General features: G+C 35.6%; 1 protein-coding gene across 2 annotated transcripts in view; it reads right to left on the bottom strand.

Moving 5' to 3' along the window:
• nAChRalpha4 (nicotinic acetylcholine receptor alpha4) overlaps positions 1–21063 on the bottom strand; it is a 99362-nt gene that overhangs the window by 8273 nt on the left and 70026 nt on the right. For both annotated transcript variants that reach the window (XM_076480381.1, XM_076480390.1), the window contains exons 3-5: positions 14969–15013; positions 9677–9786; positions 3554–3734 (exon numbers count right to left, since the gene is read on the bottom strand). In XM_076480381.1, coding sequence (XP_076336496.1) covers positions 3554–3734; positions 9677–9786; positions 14969–15013 — 336 coding nt within the window. The remainder of the gene's footprint in view (positions 1–3553; positions 3735–9676; positions 9787–14968; positions 15014–21063) is intronic.

The raw sequence follows: 21063 nt of genomic DNA, 5'->3' as shown, positions 1-21063 counted from the left end.
ACTAACTAACTTATAGAGTTGATAAATATTTCAATCTTACAAATATTGTGTGTGTTTTAAAGTTATAAGACGAGAAAATATTTGTTGGAATAAAATATGTTATTTTGTAATAGATAATAATTCATTCACACAGCCCCCAGTGTCTCAGCGGTATGTTTCGATACCCGTGGTGGGCAGAACACAGATAGCCCATTGTGTAGCTTTGTGCTTAATTCAAAACAACAACAATCATTCTCACATTTGGAGCAATCCCAGAGTGCTATAGAAAGAAGGTATTATTTCCGCGTGTTATTTTCTGTACTTGTTATCGGTTTACTGTTTTTTATTATTCCACGTTTTTCTTTTAGGTTATTCTATAGTGAACTCTGTAAAAGCCCCGTTTACAGATGTTTTTTTGTTTGTTTGCTTTTTTTAATTTCGCGCAAAGCTACACGAGGGCTATCTGCGCTAGCCCTCCCAAATTTAGCAGTGTAAGACTAGAGGGAAGGCAGTTATCACCACCCACCGCTAACTCTTGAGCTACTCTTTGACCAACGAATAGTAGGATTGACCGTAATTTTATAACGACCTCACGGCTGAAATTGGGAGCATATTTGGTATGACGGGAATTCGCACCTGCGACCCTTAGATTTCGAGGCGAGCGCTCTAATCACCTGGCTATGCTAGGCGTATATATGAACTCGTTGTAAATTGCATTGCACACGTATTTCTCAGAACATTTATTTAGTATGAGAAACTTCTTAGGCTTAAAACGAGAGTTATATAGTGAGTCCAATGAATGTGCCCGTGGCAGTCAGTATTCTAGAAGATACATAACGGTAAGAAAATTAATTAGAACGCTGTTTGAAATTAGCATTATGGCTTAAGTAGTAATCAGGATAATATTGTTATTAAAAAAATGGCATAACACTAATATGTTATAAAAACAAATTTAAATGTGTAAATGTAATGTGAATTATACTTTTTAGCACGGAAACTTTAATTTTCTTTGCAAACACAAGAAACTGTTTGTTTGTTTTGAATTTCGCGCAAAGCTACTCGAAGGCTATCTGCGCTAGCCGTCCCTAATTTAGTAGTTTAAGACTAGAAGGAAGGCAGCTAGTCATCACCACCCACCGCCAACTCTTGGGCTACTCTTTTACCAACGAATAGTGGGATTGACCATCATTTTATAACGCCCCCACGGCTGGAAGGGCGAGCATGTTTGGTGCGACTGAGATTCCAACCCGCGACACACGAAACTAATTAATTAAATTAGTGTACCATAATTAACCATAACTAGTTAATTGTAGGATGGGAGTCTCAACTGAATGATTAATTAACACATACAACCAATCTGCAATGCGTAGGTAAAAAAAAAAATGTAGCTCAGAAAACTTTAAACGTTGGGGCACAGATTTTGTTTGACATTTCTGCCCACGTATTAAGACATTTGATGTTATTAATTATTTAATGAAATATGTCATGCCCTTTAATTTCACTGCTTAAACCTCCAAATTCCTCTGAATCCGATTGCTGTTCTGGGTCAATGGTACCTCACTCAAAATTCCGAATCTGAAACTGCTAAATAGGATGGCCACCCCTTAGCAACAAGCTTACTTTAAACCTGTTATAATTGCAGAAATAAACGTTAGTTATAAGATAATATTCAATAACATTTACAAACAATTTGGTTTGTAAAGTTACTTTTAATCTGTTTTAGTTAAAACGAAAGAAGGCGCAGCTCAGTTTAATAACACTGCACAACAAAGTTTTTGCTTCTTGAACACTGTTAAGTGTTCCTTATAGACTCTTGGCTGCTGATTACGAAAATCACATCCAAATTTGCCCATCAGGTACCGTTTCTTCTAAATCTTCAGTTTTACCAGGACATTGCTACAATGGAAAAACGATATCAGGGCAACTGGAATCCGTCAATGCTTGCTGACTACTGTTGGACACTGCAACCAACCGGACATTGAATACAAACGAAAATCAGGAGCAAAACACTTTTAATTATGTTGAACTTAAATAAGCGTATTAGAAACATAAACGCAATTAAATACGTTATTACCGGTAAACAGTTAACTGTCTATTTCTCAGAGTTCCTACGTGATGAAGCAAAACCAAAACTATATTTGTACATACCCACCAGGTACCTGTCACAATCAGCAAAAACTTTTCAGGAAGCAAAACTTAAAAAAAAAAAATTGTTGTGCAGTGTTATCAGTAACACGAAACGAAACTAGAAGGCTGCTCAGACAGTTTGTTAGACGTTTGAAACGACCAACCTATTGTATACAACAAACAATTTTCTCGGTTTCAATAATGTAATTATAGATACCAATATCCTCAATTTGACCTTGAGGTTTGGCCGTTCTTCAAAATCTTATTTTCTAATATCATGAAGTGTTTAAACTTCAGTGTGACCTTGAGCTACATACACCAAAAATGAATCGATGGATTCTTTAGAGACACTCGACCTTCGAGCAGAACGTGATCAAAATTAAATGAAACTTTCGAGTTCGTACTTGACATGACCTTGATCTTTAATACATACTCACCAAAGGTTATGGAGTACACTCGTATTTTGTATTACATTTAACCAAAATTAGATGAAACTATTGAGTTATACCGTTCACACAGGAGTGAACACAGGGATTCGTTTCCCCTTTCAGCCGTGGGGGCGTTATGATGTTATGGTCAATCCCACTATTCATTGGTAAAAAAGTAGCCCAAGAGTTGGCGGTGACGACTAGCTGCCTTCCCTCTAGTCTTACACTCCTAAATTAGAGACGGCTAGCGCAGATAGCTCTCGTGTAGCTTTGCGCGAAATTCAAAAACAAAAGAAACACATTTACAGCGTGAGAACGAACATTTTTAACTGCACAGAAAACAAAAATTTGAAAAAAAAATCGATACTTCAATTTCTATTTGAATCCCTTATAACCATATTGAAAGGACGTGGCTTTAACTTAATCTATATAAACACATGTCAATAGGTATGCAGGGGCATCTGTTCCTTATAGATTTCCAATTTCTTGATCATTCAGCAACAAACATAACACACTGATAAAGGATGACATCTAATTTCACACTGATAGAAGTCTTGAAAACAATATGTCTTTCATTTCACTACTGGTATATTTATGAATTTTACTTTTAATGTTTATTATGTTAAGAAGAACAAGAACAGAATCATAATTTCTTATAATTTTTTTTACAAATGAGTTTTTACTTCGGCCGTCAAGCGTGGCATGGCTAGGTGGTTAAGGTACTTGTAATCCAAAGGTCGCGTGTTCGAATTCCCGTTGCACCAGACATGCTCGCCCTTTCAGCCGTGGGGGAGTTATAATGCGACTGCCAGTCCCACTATTCGCTGGTAAAAGAACAGCCCAAGAGTTGGCGGCGGGTGGTGATAACTAGCTGTTTTCCCTAAAATTAGGGGCGGCTAGCGCAGATAGCCCTCGTGTAACTTTGCGCGAAATTCAATAAAACAAACTTTGTCCTCCAACAGACGGACGCTCCATCTAGTAGTCAATAAAAGTAAAATAATTTACTTTCTCAGCCTTACTTTAAAGCCATCATACGTCCACGATCCGAATTTCATCACGCAGGTTTGTTTGTCAAACGGAAAGTATTCCACGTCTATGATACACGAACTTTTGTAGATGGCAGGCGGTTTCCACTCTATGAGCCCTCTGTAGTTTACCTGGGCCTTCGTGGTTAAAGTCACTTCAAAGTTTCCATCAGCACTGAAATAAAACAAGGAAACAAATCCTCATGTTGTAATATTGTAAAACACTTTCAAGGAGTTACGTGTCATAATCTCCTACTTTAGTCGTAACGTTTTCATTTGATTTAAGATTTAATTGAGTAATAAAACAAGCCTAGAAGTAATTTTGGAAAGAAAATGAATACTGTCTAAAATATTAAAATGTCATTATTGTTTTCCATCAAAATCTTAGAAGGGAATTTAATAAACACAAAACAAGTTAATTGCTTTGACTTATAATTTGCACCGTATTATTACAGAATAATACGTAAGGTTTTTTCTTAAAAGACTATTTAATTATTGCTTTACACTTGTTAAACCTTGGTCATTTTATTGTTGTTTCACAATATCAATTACGTTCTTAATAGGTCTATACTTGTATAAAAATTAAAGGTCAGTGACACCTCCTAATGGTAGGAAGATAATTTTACGAGTCCTTATTTCAAGAACTATTCGAACTTGTACAACCTTTGTTTACAGAACGCGACTTTCAACCACTCGAGCTTGGTGTATTCTGAAACAATATCATAATCATAATACCATTCTGAGCCCGAACATTATCAGGTTATATTAATGTCTAACGAGAAATGGAAGAGAAAAGTGACACCATGCGACTAGATTACAAACCTCTTTAGTTGACCGGTGTAATTTACATCATTCTTAATGTTCAATAATTTATCCCCACACGTTCGTTACTTTAGCAATGGGACTCTAGAGACCTCTAGTGCTTCTAATTGAAAAGTATTGTTTGATGGAAACTCTTGTTCTGTCCGCTAGGGGAGATGCGGACTGACATGTAGCTGTAAGTTATTTTATTTATGACTAGTGAAAAATAACACTACACAAAGAAAAGAACAGATACACTACAGAAGTACTAGAAGCATGACTCGTGTATATTTGTTTTTAGAAGTCCCTGGCTCGCAAGCGAAAGAAAGAAAATATTATATAATTATTAATCTAAATTCAAGTGGTTTAATGTTATTAAATATTTGGAGCTGACTTATCGTTCAGTCTCGATATCTGAATAACATTGTGCCTTAAGGTAGGCTCTTTGGCTGCGTTTGTTTCATATTCTTATATAAAAACCTAATATACTCGCTAGTTGTTTGTTGTTGTTGTTTTCTGTTGGTTTACTCAGCTTCTACATTTACTGGAAAAACACGTCTCACTCTTTCAAGTGGTAAAATGTTGGTACACAAAAGTTGACAAAACTGTAAAAGAAACAAAAATTCAAGTAAAATTATTGAGTGAAGAGAGTTTCCAAGTCATTTCTTTTAAAAATTCTTTGTAATATTTAGTGTTTTCTTTGCAAACTTCTAGGCCTACTTTTTTCATACGTGAACATACTGCAAGAAACTTTGTGCGACTAGATGCTTTTCTAATACAACCAGCACTAGGGATACCACACCAAAGTTTTTGGTTACATTAATGGTGCTCTACTGACGTTGTCAACGCGATTACATTTAACTTGTCTTTGATGTGAATTACATCGAATTGGTTAAACTTGAAGATAATGCTCGTTTTCTTTATATGTATACTTCACGTATCTTACTCCATACTTAGAATGAACGATGTTCAAATTCAGTGTTTGTCATTATTCAATTCAAAACGTAGTCAGTGAGCAAGATCAGACTTGATTTAGTGTAATTATCCATAAAATGGTACGTAATATCAAAAGTTGAGTTTCTTATAGCACTACTATTAGACCGTGATCAGTATCTCAGAATCAGATGAAACACTAATTACTAAAACGACTTGTTCGCTGTAATTCAAGCGTTCACACAGCAGCCTATTAAAAAGAAGCACAGAAGGTTTTCAATCTAAGACGTTTGTGAAATAAATTGTGGGCATTTTATATTTTTTTTATGCTAAATGCATTTCCAAAGTTTCTTCGAAAGTGTTCTGTTTAAAGAGCAAATAAAACGTAAATTAAAAGTAAAAAATGTTTTTATTTCTAGCCTTTGAAGTTCACATGTCATGCTGTGATCTAGCCTACAGAATGCACAATACTTCTCGTGAGCCACGACATGCGCACGTTTTACTGACGTCACAACAGTTTAAATTGCAACGTTAAGCGTCCCTTATGTGACGCCATTTTAGTGTCTATTGACTGACTGACAGACAACACACTACTACAGGGTGGTACGAGAGATTAAAATAGGTGACCTCTTCAGGCGGCTTTTTGAGCCCTTTCGGAAAAATTAAGATAGCTCATTATATTATGAACATATTTATATATATATATAAGAGGACTTGATTTGTGTTTCTTTTTATTGTTATTTATTATTTAATTTACAGGCGCCCTGTCGGAATTTCAGTAATCACTTGCTGAGATTTTCATAGAAAGCATTTGAGTTGGAAAAAATAAACTACGAAGAAGGTAAATGTTTGAAAGGGGTTGTATAACTGAGTGTCGGAATGTAGAGGGCGTGCTTAGATGTTTGAATATATAATTTTATATTTATTTATTATTATATTTATTATATTATCTCTACGTAAAATATTTTCTCAACCCAAACGAGCCGTTTTTACATATATTTCTTCTAGCATATAGATGTATGATAACACCCGATTTATGTGTCAAAATTAATATCTGAACACAGAATATATCAACTTAAAACGGCTGTCAGATTTATCATGCACTATAGTAAGAATGCACTAGTGCAATCAGATAATTTTATATGAAGCAACAGATTACAACGCCACAAACCAGGTTTAGATACCCCCATAGTAGGTATAGCACAGATGACCCAATAACTAACTTTGTGCTTAACAGTAAACAAATCGCTATTGAAGATCACTGGACATTGTTATTGGCGATGGTGACAATGTCCACCTTACTTTGTTTCTAAATTCTTCGGGCCGTTGACCTTTTCAATTCTGTTTAAGTTTTTTACCTGCTTTTTGAACTTTCTTTGGTTTTACCTTGAATCATTTTTACATTTTGTAATGATTTTACTTTTACGTTTTTCTTTGTGTTTTTTAAACTGACTGTTTGGCGCAGATTAGCCTAGTTGATACGCGCCAATAAACGACAAACAACCAAACCAAACCAAGTGAAAATGGCGCCAATAATAGTACTGAAGTCAGGTCACCTATGTGAGGCTTAGCAGATTCATTTATATTTTAATCTTAGCTTTAGGTCTTCAGGTGACTCAACGCTAAGCTTGATAGCGTACAACATTGAAACATGGTATGCGATTTTCTTCTACCAAAGAAACAAAACTTTTAAGTCAAATTTCAGACGCTGTAATGCACTTCCTGTGTTCTATATGCTCAAAGTTAGAACTGCAAATTAACCTTCGGTCTTCTACAGGGGATTCTTAGAATAATTCACGTTTTGTGATGGATAGCAGTGTCCGAGGGTCGCAAACCTTCCAGCAAACAGGCAACAATTTACACAACTTGCTTAAAGGTTTAGAATAAACAGCATTCATTAGTTTTTGTTTTAGAATAAAGAATAATTCAGAAATAATAAGAAATAAAAATGCATTTTTGACAAATGAAATCAGTTTGTTTACTTGCTTGTATTTAAGGTTAAAGTTACACCATGAGATATCTGTGTTCTGCTCACCTCGAGACCTTTCAGCACCGATATTCCTCAGAGCTATTGTTGAGCCACCAGAGGGCAGTTAAATCATTTTTAAATATGTGTATATTAGAAAACGTCTGTGACCATAACTATCGTGTTTGGTTACATATATCACGGAGTGAAAACAATTGTGTGATTTTTTTTTTCTCTCGCAACAACACAGAGCATAATTCACAGGATGGAAGAAAACAAAGAGCTGTAAACTGAATTCATTCAGATTGTATTAACGTAACACGTTGGCTACGCCAAGGCTCAATGTTAGAATTTTTACATCAGTCACATATGTGAAGAAATGATCTATAATTTGTTGTTTTTTTTTATTTCGCGCAGAGCTATTCGAGAGCTGTCTGCGCTAGCCATCCACAATTTAGCAGTATAAGACTAGAGGGAAAGAAAATAGTTATAACCATCTATTACCAACTCTTGGGCTACTCTTTTACCAACAAATAGTGGGATTGACTGTCACGTTATAACGCTCCCACGGCTGAAAGGGCGAGCATGTTTGGTGCGATGAGGATTCGAACTTGCGACCTTCAGATTACGAGTCGAACGCCTTAACCCACCTGGCCATGCCGGATCGTGGTCTACAATTAGTTAAATTTGCTGAAGATGTTAAGGTTTTGGAGTATTGTGAGGAAGAGAATATATAGAAAACCTGGAGTATTTGGAGAGTTTGACGAATAAGTGACAGGTGATTTTTAATTATATTAAATGCAAAGTAATGCATAGGGAATATTATAATTTGAATTATATGTATAATTTTGATGGTTATAACCATACTAGTGTTAGGAGGAAAACACACTTTGTGTGATGGTTTGTCTGTGTTTTAAACCCCCCAAGCAATGTGTTGTTTCTAGTGTCGGGACGAATATGATTGTAGGTTTATATACAGAAATATTAAATACAAGTGTACAAAAGCTATAATGTCATTGTATAGGTCATTGGTCATAGGTCATTGGTAGGGTCGTATTTGGAGTATTATGTTCAGTTTTTGGATACCTCAACTTAGGAAAGGTTTTGCATTATTGGAGAGGGTTTAGAGGAAGACTTCTAGGCCGATACTTGGGATATAAAGGTTATCATACGAGAATGGGTTAACATATCTGAAATTGTTTACTCTTAAACAAAAAAAGAAGTGTTAATGTGTTAATGGTGCTCTTTCTGAGATGTTTAAGGTCGTTAAGGGGATTTATGGTGTCGATGAATCATCTTTTATCGTACTTAATGATAAGAATGATAGGATTAGAGAACATAAATATAGTTTATGACACTATAGCAGCATCTTCAGTTAAGGCACTTTTATTTTTATAACAGGGTGATTATCCTTTGGAATAGATTGCTTGTTTGTTTTTGAAATGCGCGCAAAGGTACACGAGAGTTATCTATGCTAGCCGTCCCTAATTTAGCAGTGTAAGACTAGAGGGAAGTTAGTTACCACCACCCACCACCAACTCTTGAGTTACTCTTTTTACCAATGAATAGTGGGATTGACTGTAACAGTATAATGAAGAACAGATGAAGGGACGAGCATTTAGCGTGTTTGGTGTGACTGTGATTCGAACCCGCAATCCTCAGATTACGAATCGAGCACCCTAACCACCTTGTCATGGCGAGCCTGAATAAGTTGCCTTTAGATATGTAGATGTGATTATCTTAACATAGTTTTGAAAGAAAATTGATATATACTTGAGTGACAAGGGCTGGCTTTGAATCATTTAATCTCATTTTAAAGGCCCCCCGCTAGTACAGCGATATGTCTACGGATTTACAACGCCAAAATCAGGGGTTCGATTCCCCTCGGTGGGCTCAGCAGATAGCCCGATGTGGCTTTACTACACACACACACACACTTATTTTAAAGTTTAATTTAGTATATGGGACGGCATAGATGGACCAATAAGTCCTTTGTTGTCCTTGAATTATGTGTAAATAAGACGTAATGTATTTGAACTGACACAGTATAAGGTAGTTAGTACACTGTTGCTTTTACATAACTTCTGAGCTCCTGAATTTCTGAGAAGAAAAAAAAACTACTTAATTTCTTACAATCCTAATATTGAAATTATGTCCTTTAAATGATGACTAAGCTGTTTGTTATTAGACAGTCTAACCAATAATGATAACGAAAATAACAAAATTATTTAACATACCTTACCTTAAATATTCTGAATAACATCATTTTTAACAGAGTTAAAATTAGTGATTGTTGCTGTGTCGTCTGAAATTAATTAAAACTATTGTTAAAAAAACACGAATGAATGTATTTGTTTTTATCAGCACAATGAGTTTTGCAGCATTAATTGCACGGATGATTATAATGGTAAACTTACTTATTGTACAAAACAATGTCAGGTCTCCATATGTGGTCAGAAGGCACGTGCAGCATGTCTACTCCGCCATATTCTCTCGGATCCCACCTGAGCTTGTAGTCTTCCCAATACTGAAACAAAGCCACAGTACTTTAGTATCACAAGATGAAATGAAACTTAGTATACAATCAGTTCAGCGTTGGAAATCATAATAATTTGAAGTAGTTATACTTAAAATACATGTATACGATAGGTCTGTTCCTAATTGTGATACATTACGATTGCACGTGTTGTTACGTATTATAATTTATCACGGACAAGTTTTTAATTTATGTTACGTATTACGATTTCATATGGTCTAAAATTTGAATTTAATAGTTAATTGAATGTTTATAAGTAACAAATTTATGATACTTGTTAACAAGTTTGATACACAGAATTTTCCTCTTTAACACAAATGTATTTCAATATACAAACAAAAATACAATTTATAATAACTGTTATAACAAATAGTGGTTTATGTACAAGAGTTTTACAGACTTACGAACAGTACTGAGTCTTCTATTTAAAACAAATATTGATATTGAAATAAATAAATCGTAATAAATCTATTACAATTTCAATAAAATTTAACACGTTATTTATGCATTGGTTATTTAATATCATTTGTTCAAACAATTACATGTGTAATGTTGTTTAGGGATCTGGGATACGTAGCTAAGTTTAAATAATCTGTCATGCTATCTGTAGTTGGAAAGTAACATTGAGCATTTCTTCAACTTCAAAAGCAAACAAACCAAAATCAGAGGGTCACCATCGTAAGTTGTTTCAATGCTTTTCCTTTACTATGAACAGATGAATGTCTGGACAAGTCAGAAGTATCTTGGTCGTTCAACAGCGCATGGCATTCAGATGGCAAGTCAGACTGATTGAAGAGTAGCACTAAGACTACTTTTAATATAAGAGAGATCTGATATGAAGTCTGTATTATACCAGCCAATCAGTGTAAAGCATCAGCTACTTCAGATATGCTGACATAGCTCACACTTGAAGGGATTGCAATGGGAGAGGTGGTTAATCTATGTCAACAGTGTGTTTGCATTTGAGAATCTAAAAATGATACTCAATTGCTTACGTAAAGCAGGTTTGTTAAAGAAAAAATAAGATAGTGAATGTTCATGCAAACAGAAGTAGATAAACTTGGTTATATTGTGGAGAGAAATTAGATTCAACACATGTAACTAAGGTAGCTGTGATGAGAGATTTGCCTCAAACCACAATGTAACTAGAGTATACAGTTTCTTTGGTTTCATGTTATTATTACTTGAAAATTCATCACCAACATCTTGTAGATTGAAGTACCACAAACGTGAATGAGTGCTTTGAAAGGACCAAGCAGAGTGACCAATCATTCCAGTCACTAAAGCTTATATCAGTGAATGTTCCAATTATGGCTTGTCTAAGCTAAAAGTCCTTCGGACACTGATGTTGGAGACAACAGAGTTGGAACAATATGATTACTGAATTTGTAGCATGGAGTATATTGTGTGATTGTATGTGTGTTTACCACATGCCCATGACTCCAGAATACAAATATTGCACGACAAAGAAGCAGCTGCTTCCAGTTGTGATTCTTGTTAAACGCTATCGTCGCTACCTATTTGGTGGGAAGACCACCATTTTTGGAACAATATGATTACTAAATTTTAGCATGGAGTATATTGTGTAATTGTATGTGTGTTTACCACATGCCCATGACTCCAGAATACAAATATTGCACGACACAGAAGCAGCTGCTTCCAGTTGTGATTCTTGTTAAACGCTATCATCGCTACCTATTTGGTGGGAAGACCACCATCTTTGGAACAATATGATTACTAAATTTTAGCATGGAGTATATTGTGTAATTGTATGTGTGTTTACCACATGCCCATGACTCCAGAATACAAATATTGCACGACAAAGAAGCAGCTGCTTCCAGTTGTGATTCTTGTTAAACGCTATCATCGCTACCTATTTGGTGGGGAGGCCACCATTTTTGCTTTACTAAAGTGACTATTGAATTTAAAAATCTGGAGGGGAGGAATGGTTGAATGTTTGATAATAATGTTGCAAGAATATAACTTTGTTATGGTTCATTACATAGGTCTGCAACATAAAAATGTATGTGTTGTATATCACAGCACAGTGAGACTCGGTATATTCATAGAATATTTTGATCCTGGACGTCATATTGAAGTTGAAATTATAACCAATTCTGCTAAACCTAATGCAAACAATGAAGCAGAAGACTTCACTGGCAGATGGTTGCCAAATATAATGGTTCAGAAGTTCATGGATGAGACAATGAAAGACAGCAGGCCAGTTTTGTGACGATAGTTTGATCTTCAATAGTTTGGATAGTTACTGATCTGCATAATAACCGCTTACCAAGCTATTAGGTAGTGCATACCATATATGTAATGTGTTGTCACATTTTCTTATGATTATGAAAATGACAGAAAATGTTTTGAAATCCTTAATTTTTTGGATTTTGGGTGATATTGTGGGATGCAGATGGCAGCAGGAAGAAAGCTGTAGAAAATACTAACAAACATGATGAAGTACAGTCGTGAGAACACAACATTGGGTTATATATCATGAGGTCTAAAAATAAATGTATCAATTATACAAAGGGCACAACAATAACCAAAAGTAAGACTAGTTGAGAATTGAAACAATGAATTTGGTGCATATGTAGTTAACTGTAATAACTAGTTGGGAAAGCATTTTTCGAAAGTACTGTGTACTTTATTTTAACTAATCGAAGTATCAGACTATTTCTGTTTGAAGGATCATAGAAGACAAAGTAACAGAGACTCACTCTACGGCTAGAGAGGAAAACACAGTTTTACCATGGGTTTTAAATAAAATAATTTTATGTGGGGTTTATAGCACAGCTCTGCCTGTTGTTTTCGTAACTATAGTGCAGAAAGCATTTCGACTCGATCAGAACGATACATTAAGGAATAGGTGAAATTATCGTAGTGCATTAAAATTACAGGTAATGGCTTACATGTCATAATACGTGTATCAATGTGCCGTATCAAGCGTCTTATTTAGTCTTAGCAGGAATGTTTTCTGTCATGAAGATTGAAATGTTTTTCATAGAGAAATTCTTAACCTGAGGGTCGTTGGTTCGAATCCCCGTCACACCAAAATGCTCGCTCTTTCAGCCATAGGGACGTTATAATATGACGGTCAATCCCGCTATTCTTTGGTAAAAGAGTAACCCAAGGGTTGAGAGTGGTTGACAATGACTAGCTGCTTTCACTCTAGTCTTACACTGCTAAATTAGGGTCGGCTAGCGCAGATGGCCCTCGTGTTGCTTTGGGTGAAATTCAAAACAAAACAAACCTATAGACAAACAGTTTTACGGAATACTTTCATAATGTTTTGTTCTATAAGTCTGAAAAATTAAAATGCAGACTATAAGTGTAATAGCAAGTTAGAAGGTACCGTCTACCCAGTAAAAACTTTTAAGACAAAATAAATGACCTGACAATAGATAACGAAGCATTTGCTAAAGCTAACAGTCCGAGTGTATCTCAAGACAGCTGGTATGGGTATTAAAACCTTTGTTAAAATAAAGTAGAGAGCAACGTTTCGACTTTTTAGGTCATCTTCAGGTTAACAATCAGTTTGAATCAACTGAATCAGCTTGACTGTTTTGAAACTGGTTGCAAACTATATTCCCGTTCTGTTTTTGTTTTTCGAAACTGGATATTGTCAATGTAACACATGATGACAGGAAAGAGATGAGCAAACTTTGGTGTGAATACATATTAAGTCTGTTAGAATATCGCTTATTCTACATTTTATGTCATAATTCACGACATAATTAACGTCATTTAATACATAATAGTGTATTAAATCTTCAATTTACACATTTGACTATACCTTTGACCAATTAAAATCTGGCCAACCTTGCATTTGAATCTGGACTTTTGATATTTAAAGAAACGTTTTAGCTACAGTCACGAGCCAGGGGTTTTATTCTCTTCTTCGAGTGTCAAGAAAAGTCATTCCAGTTTCTTATCAAGGTGGACTTTCAAACTCATCATCTTACGAGATTTCTAAGTTTCTGAGGATTTGCTGGACTTTTCATTGAGCGAGAAAGCCAATAAAGCTGCTGAAGGCTTCGATCTAATCTCCAGGGTTTTAAAGTCCACCCTATGTATGAGGATGTTTTGGTTGCCAATGCCTCTTACTTGGGAGAGTTTGGTGTGTCTAGGACAGGTTATCCTTGCAATTTTTGGGAAGACAGAGCTGATGTGAGATTGATGACAGTTTTATACCAAGTATGATGTCTAGATGAAACGTGCATGGACCTCTTCCGAATAGCATCTTAAATGTAGAAACTTCTACATCATGGAATGGACGTAAACTTACTGGACCACAGAGACACTACCAGCTAAGAGTCCCAGAGTGATATCTCAGAAGAATCTAAGAGTAGAACTTCTTGCCAAGCCTCTAGATAAATAATAACTTGGCACACATTAGAGCATATACTAATGCTTTTATATATGTCCTTTTTATTTCATTGTATCTATGAAAACGTTTTTCATGGTAAAAAGGGTTATATTTGTGGGATTTTACTGTTTCTGGTCTGTTATCAAGGATTTGACTTATTTCTTTGATGTAACTGTAGCGTTCATATTATACTTTTCATTACACATTAACTTTTAAAGTTCATCTCTGATTAAATATATATTCATTAAAATAGTGACTTTAATTATCAAAATAATTGTGTATATTTTAACCATGAGGAAGCCACAAAGGCTAAACGTTGGTTAAAATGAAAAAAATAATATCTGTAGTGTAAATGTCCTTTTCTCTACAAAGAATTTATAAAAATGAAAGTAGACTTTTGATTGGTTTATTTTTTGTTTAAGGATAATTTTATGTAGTCCATCATTGAAAGGTTTTTGTGTTGTACTTTGCACTGTGTTAATTTTAAATTGAAACTTCTCTTTATTTTAAAGTGTTTGAATGATTTTTTATCACTTCTCATTATTGTGAAACATTGTTTGGGGTTGTTCATTTCAGATTAAAGTGAAAGCTTTGTTTTTATTTCACTTTGGTATATTATGTATTATTTCATTTTAACTTTAACATATAGATTGTTTCCATTGTGTTCAATGGTATTTCTTTATTAAACGTTATTTCGTCTCTACGTTCTCTCAGGAACAAGGGAAGGTTAATGTCCTATTGGCCCTGGAAGTTTTTAAACAGACCAATTATAATCCACAATGCACAAATTTTCACACTCACCTGCTCAACCCAAACATTCGTTGTCATAATTTGTTCCTTCAGGTTCTGAAAGATAACAACAACAAATTAAATCAATATTTGACCACTAGAATAATTCAAGATTTCAAACTATCATGTTTTGCGCATTTTTTAAACCGGTAATACCAGTGTTTTCCACAATTTTCAAGCCCTTATATCGACTATATCGAAGAAAAAGCAGGTAGAAATGAACTCCAGGTTGGGAAGATTGTTTCCTTTAATAGATTTCCTTAAAGATGGTAACACTTTTGTATCCATACAGATGCTTTAGAAGTTGGATTAGTACAGTCGTAAGTGAGATAAATGTAAGTGTTTGATCGTAATAAATTGTCCACCAGATACATGATGATGTGTTAATTGTTTGTTTGTTTTTGAATTTCGCGCAAAGCTACTCGAGGGCTATCTGTGCTAGCCGTCCCTAATTTAGCAGTGTAAGACTAGAGGGAATGCAGCTAGCTAGTCATCACCACCAACCGCCAACTCATAGGCTACTCTTTTACAAACGAATAGTGGGATTGATCGTCACATTATAACGTCCCCGCGGCTGAAAGGGTGAGAATGTTTGGTGCGACCGGATTCGAACCCGCGACCCTCAGATTACGAGTCGAACGCATTAACCCACCTGGCCATGCCAGGCCAATAATGTGTTAAAGACCGCGGATTAGAAATATGGGTTTTTGAAGTAATGTCTAAGAAACTGACATATGCCAAATACGGGTCATGTAACCAATATTCCTAAAATAACAGGCTTGATGGTTAAGTCGATTGACTCTAATCTGAGGGCCGATAGTTCGAATCCCCTGTCACCGAACACACTTGTCCTTTCATTTACAGAGATGTTATAATGCGACAGTCAATCGCACTTTTCGTTGGTAAAAGAGTAGCCCAAGAGTTGGTGGTGGGTGGTGTTCACTAGCTATCTTTCGTCTATCACTGCTAAAACCTACAAGTGGCACCACAGCATGTCTGCGGACTTCCAACGCTAAAAGCCCCTCTGTGGCTCAGCGGTGTGTCTGCGGACTCTAAAAACCGGGTTTCGATACCTGTGGTAGGCAGAGCACAGATAGCCCATTGAGTAGCTTTGTGCTTAATTCAAAACAACAACAACTAACGCTAAAATCCAGGTTTCGGTACCCGTTACGGGCAGAATACAGATAGTCCGATGCGTATGTTTGCGCTTCACTACAAACAAAAAAATATCACTGCTAAATTAGGGACGGTTAGCGCAGATAGCCTTTTTGTAGCTTTGAAAAAAATTCAAAACAAACAAACTGTTATATTTGTAATGTTTTAACTTTTATGCTCAAAAAGGGATCGAATCTATTTTGTTTGTTATCACTCACTTGGTTTATTTACTTATTTTCAAGTGTCTTTCGGTGTGAATGTGGTATATTGAAGGACAAAACATTTACTCAGTTAATGAACAAAGTTATTTACTTTAGACAGTAAACGGGGCCTCATGGCCAAGCGCGTTAAGGCGTGCGACTCGTAATCTGAGGGTCGCGGGTTCGCGCTAAACATGTTCGCCCTCCCAACCGTGGAGGCGTTATAATGTGACGGTCAATCCCACTATTCGTTGGTAAAAGAGTAGCCCAAGAGTTGACGGTGGGTACTGATGACTAGTTGCCTTCCTTCTAGTCTTACACTGCTAAATTAGGGACGGCTAGCACAGATAGCCCTCGAGTAGTTTTGTGCAAAATTCAAAAACAAAAACAAACAAAAATAAAGTTAGACAGTAAACAATCGATAATTAGCTGAAATATAAAAATAAATCGCACATATCATATTAGTGTGGAAAACGAACTTCGTTTTCCACACTAATATGATAAATGTTTTTACAGTGTTAACGACTTATTAATAACTGAATTTATTAAAGTTTAGTTATGAAAAATTTGCTGAGACATTCAGTTAAAAATAACAAATACGTTATTCTAGAATTATTTTTTTTTTTTGTTCTTATTACATAGTTTAAAAGTCAAAGAAACGTTATAACTACTTGAAAACACTTTGGTAAAATATGTTGTCTCAACTTTAACTTATGATCTTATGACACTTCTACATATACGTTATATATTTGAGTGTTTTTTCAATTTCTTGTATATATTATGCTAACTCACACCCGTTTTATAATTAGTTGTAATATTGTTATCATGAGAATGAGAAAAACGACTCATACTGAGTGATTCTGAGAGATTTTTGGTTTTCTTTACTGTAACTATGGGAAAATATAGATAGATTTGTTACTATGTAAATAAGTTGATGTTTCTTGATTGGCCAATAATTGTTGTGTGTCGAATTGCGATAACGTTGTCTGATAGCAAGTCAAAGAGAACTGAAGACTTATAAGTAAGATGCCCCAGAAGCCACAGTCTTCGATTGGCTATTGCTTAAAACTCGATTAATTCTTATAGGCGTTGTGAACCATAGTTAATATGAGAGATTTGTATTTTGAGTAGATTTTGTGATAACTTATGAAATTTCGTTTTTATCTCTGCTTCTTTCTCTCAAGTTTTAGTTTCAAGGTTATATTGTTTAGTTAGAAACTTGAAGTTCAGTTGTATCGTCAGTGAACGTTTTAATCGGATATTTTTCTATTTAACTTCAGCATTTGCAATACCATGTTCTTTAAGAAATCTGGTACTGGAATTTCAGTTATTCTTGATGTATAATTAGGCCTTCATCACAGTACTAATCCTTCAGCTAAATTTGTTCAGTGATACTAACAAGGAATGGAGTTCTCCGAAACTAGTATAACCCAATTAACTAGTATAACCCAATAACACACGTTGGTCAAAGTGTAGGCTGAACTGAACCTCCTTAAAACTTAGCCTTCAAAATTACACACTTTTCGGAATACTGAATTCACTTATTATTAAGCCTTAAGGTGTTTAATATATTACATCATATACAAGACATCACCAAAAGTTGTGGCAAAGAAGAGAAGTACTTTGGATTTTATATATATTACAGAAAACTCAAAAAATATGACATTTTACTAGTTATAAGTGACCTGTAAATACAAAATATATTAGTACCTTGGTCTTAACATTTAGCTACTGAGAAATTACCACAAACCTGAAAAATATATATGGAGAAAACTACATTTGTTGCCAGTGGTGACCTCTGCTAATTTGGTTTGGCTTTTGGGATAAAAAAAAGTGTTATAATTAACAGAGAGTTTGAATCCTTGGTATTATTCAATTTAGACTTCATCTTCTGTTAGTACATTTTGTTTAACTCGTAAAAGTCCGAATAAATGCCTTTTTTTAAAAACAGAAGTCTGGTATTGATGTTTTGATTATGGTTGGTACAGAATCAAATAATAAGTCTCCCCCTAGTGGTTCAACTTAGAAGCTTACGCTCTAAAAATCAGCTTTTGATAATCACAACGAGTACAGATAGGACAATGGCCTGGCATGGCCAAGCGCGTAAGGCGTGCGACTCGTAATCCGATGGTCGCGGGTTTGCGCCCGGGTCGGACTAAACATGCCCCGTGGGGAGTATAATGTGACGGTCAATCCCACTATTCGTTGGTAAAAGAGTAGCCCAAGAGTTGGCGGTGGGTGGTGATGACTACTTGCCTTCCCTCTAGTCTTACACTGCTAAATTAGGGACGGCGAGTACAGATAGCCCTCTAGTAGCTTTGTGCGAAATTCCAAAACAAACAAACAGACAGAACAGATATCCTCTTGTGTTGCTTTGAGCTCAAACACAAGAAAACAAAACACAACAGTTAACCCTTAATACTACTGCTTTAGGCTTAATAACATTAATATTTAACGTGTACTGAACTCTACCATTCAGGATTTATAAATAAAATTGTTATATTTACAAAATAAACTTGCTACAAAAAACCTTCATAGACTGCTATTTTAAACTTTATTAAATATGGTTCTTTAAGAACTACTACACAATTATTAAAGTGTTAATAATTATTAAATAAACCGATTGTTAGGGTTTTTAAAAACTATTTATGGTTTAAAGGTGAATTTTCAACAAATTTAATAATTGCCTTAGAAACTGTACTTTGGTTAGGTATAATTCCTGTGTGGTTGCCATATTTTTAAACACTTTAGTTTTTGAAAAAAAAAATGAAACAAAATATGCGGGTCCTCGAACTCAAGTTCCTCTCGGTCGTTCGGCTGTTTCCGTGACTTTTTACAACTATGACGTAATAGTTGCCAAACACGCTTCGTTGCGCGCCGACCATTTTGTTCCTTTCAGTGCTGATGTTTTATGTAAATCTATCGGTGCTTTTTTCGGATTACATACTTTGTGAGACTATTTTTGTCTTGATATTGCTACTTTAGGTTTATTTTAAGATAACATGGTTTACTGCGTTGCTTATGGTTGTAAAACTGGTTCGGTATCGGGCAAAAGCTTCTTTTCGTTCCCGTGCAAGGAGAAAGAACCAGCAAGATGGCGACAGTGGGTACGGATGGTTAATAGGAAGAACTGGACTCCTTTACACCATGCAAAGCTTTGTCAAGATCACTTTGAACGCTCATGTTTTGTGTCGGGTCCTACTGTTTTGCATTCCGTGGGTTTTAAGTTGGATCATAGTTTTGGATAAACAGTATCTTTTATTGTAGGTTAAACCCAAATATACTATTTTAGGTTTAACTGCACTCGTGACTTGGCTCCTCATCATTCAAGTCAACAAATTCATAGTATGATGCTTCCAAGACATCGATATTCAGGTAATTTACATCAAAGCCTCGAGTCTGGGTAATGCACTCTTCATCTTTTAATCGGTTTGACACCTTGTCGTATGAGCGACAACAAACGCACTCTCTCCTGGTTGGCATCAGCTCGCATAAACCACACCTACACATTGCACAAACATACGGAATATGTCATATAAATTATGCATTTATGGTAAATATTAAGTTAACCATTCAGACTGCTACATCTAATTTGATTTTATGGACAGAATTATGACGTATAATTGAGATTCATTTTGTTACGAGTCATAAATACCCGGTACAATGATTGTGGAAGGGCCGAGTATTAATTACCATAGTCGGCAAAGTATAAACAAATAAAACCCAGTCTGTGATACCAATAATTTATAAACACCAGACAGGTTTTGAGATGCTTAAAATTGCACGTGAAATAATACAGACCATATTTGTTGTCATGACTTAGGCTTACCATTCTTCCACTTGAGGTATGACCGACTCGCAACCGGCCTGGGCGCTATCAGTATCACTCACAGTTCCGCTACTCTCGCTCGTGGAACTGTCCTCATCACTAGAACTTGTCAGATCTGTGTCAAAAGTAACTGTTCTAGGTTTGTTCAGAGTAAGTTCGAATTAATATAGTGCTACTCGATACTGTTCAGAACGCAAAGTCAAAACAAACTCCGCCTCTGTTTCTCAGTATGCACTGGCCATGTTTATTTACATTCAACGCGCTGGCGTTGGCGGTTTGTTTGGCAGCCATTACGTCATAGTACTTTTCCTAGCGCCAAACCTAAAAACTAAAACGTTTGGATTGCCGCTCAGAAAAGGCTCTTTCTGCACCAAGTTCCATGTTTCATTTGTTAGCACATACGTTTTTAAAAAAATGTGAACCTGCAAAATTAATCAGTATGGGTAGTTCTTTTGACTGCAAAGTTTTTTTTTTCTGTAAAATTCACCTTTAAAAGTTATTGGTTGTTTTTTTTTGCAGGGTTACTAATTTTTTTCTATTTAAGATCAAGAAAGTATTAATGTTAAAGTTTTATTAAGCAATAATGCTTAAAACTAATAAAACTGCTAATCGGTTTGTTTTGAATTTCGCGCAAAGCTACTCGAGGGCTATCTGCGCTAGCAGTCCCTAATTTAGCAGTGTAAACACTAGTCATCACCACCCACTGCCAACTGTTGGGCTACTCTTTTACCAACGAATAGTGGGATTGACCGTCACATTATAACGCCCCCACGACTGAAATGGAGAGCATGTTTGGTGCTCGACCGGGATTCGAGCCCATGACCCTCGGATTACGTGTCGAGCGCCTTAACCACCTGGTGATGTCGGGCCTTGGATTAGAGTAGCCTAAGAGTTGGCGGTGGGTGTTGTTGACAACCTACTTT

Source organism: Tachypleus tridentatus, chromosome 2 (assembly GCF_004210375.1).
Source record: "Tachypleus tridentatus isolate NWPU-2018 chromosome 2, ASM421037v1, whole genome shotgun sequence".
NCBI classification, from domain to species: Eukaryota; Metazoa; Arthropoda; class Merostomata; order Xiphosura; family Limulidae; genus Tachypleus; species Tachypleus tridentatus.
The sequence above is the reverse complement of the archived record's forward strand: the minus strand, read 5'-3'. Positions and strand labels throughout refer to the sequence as shown.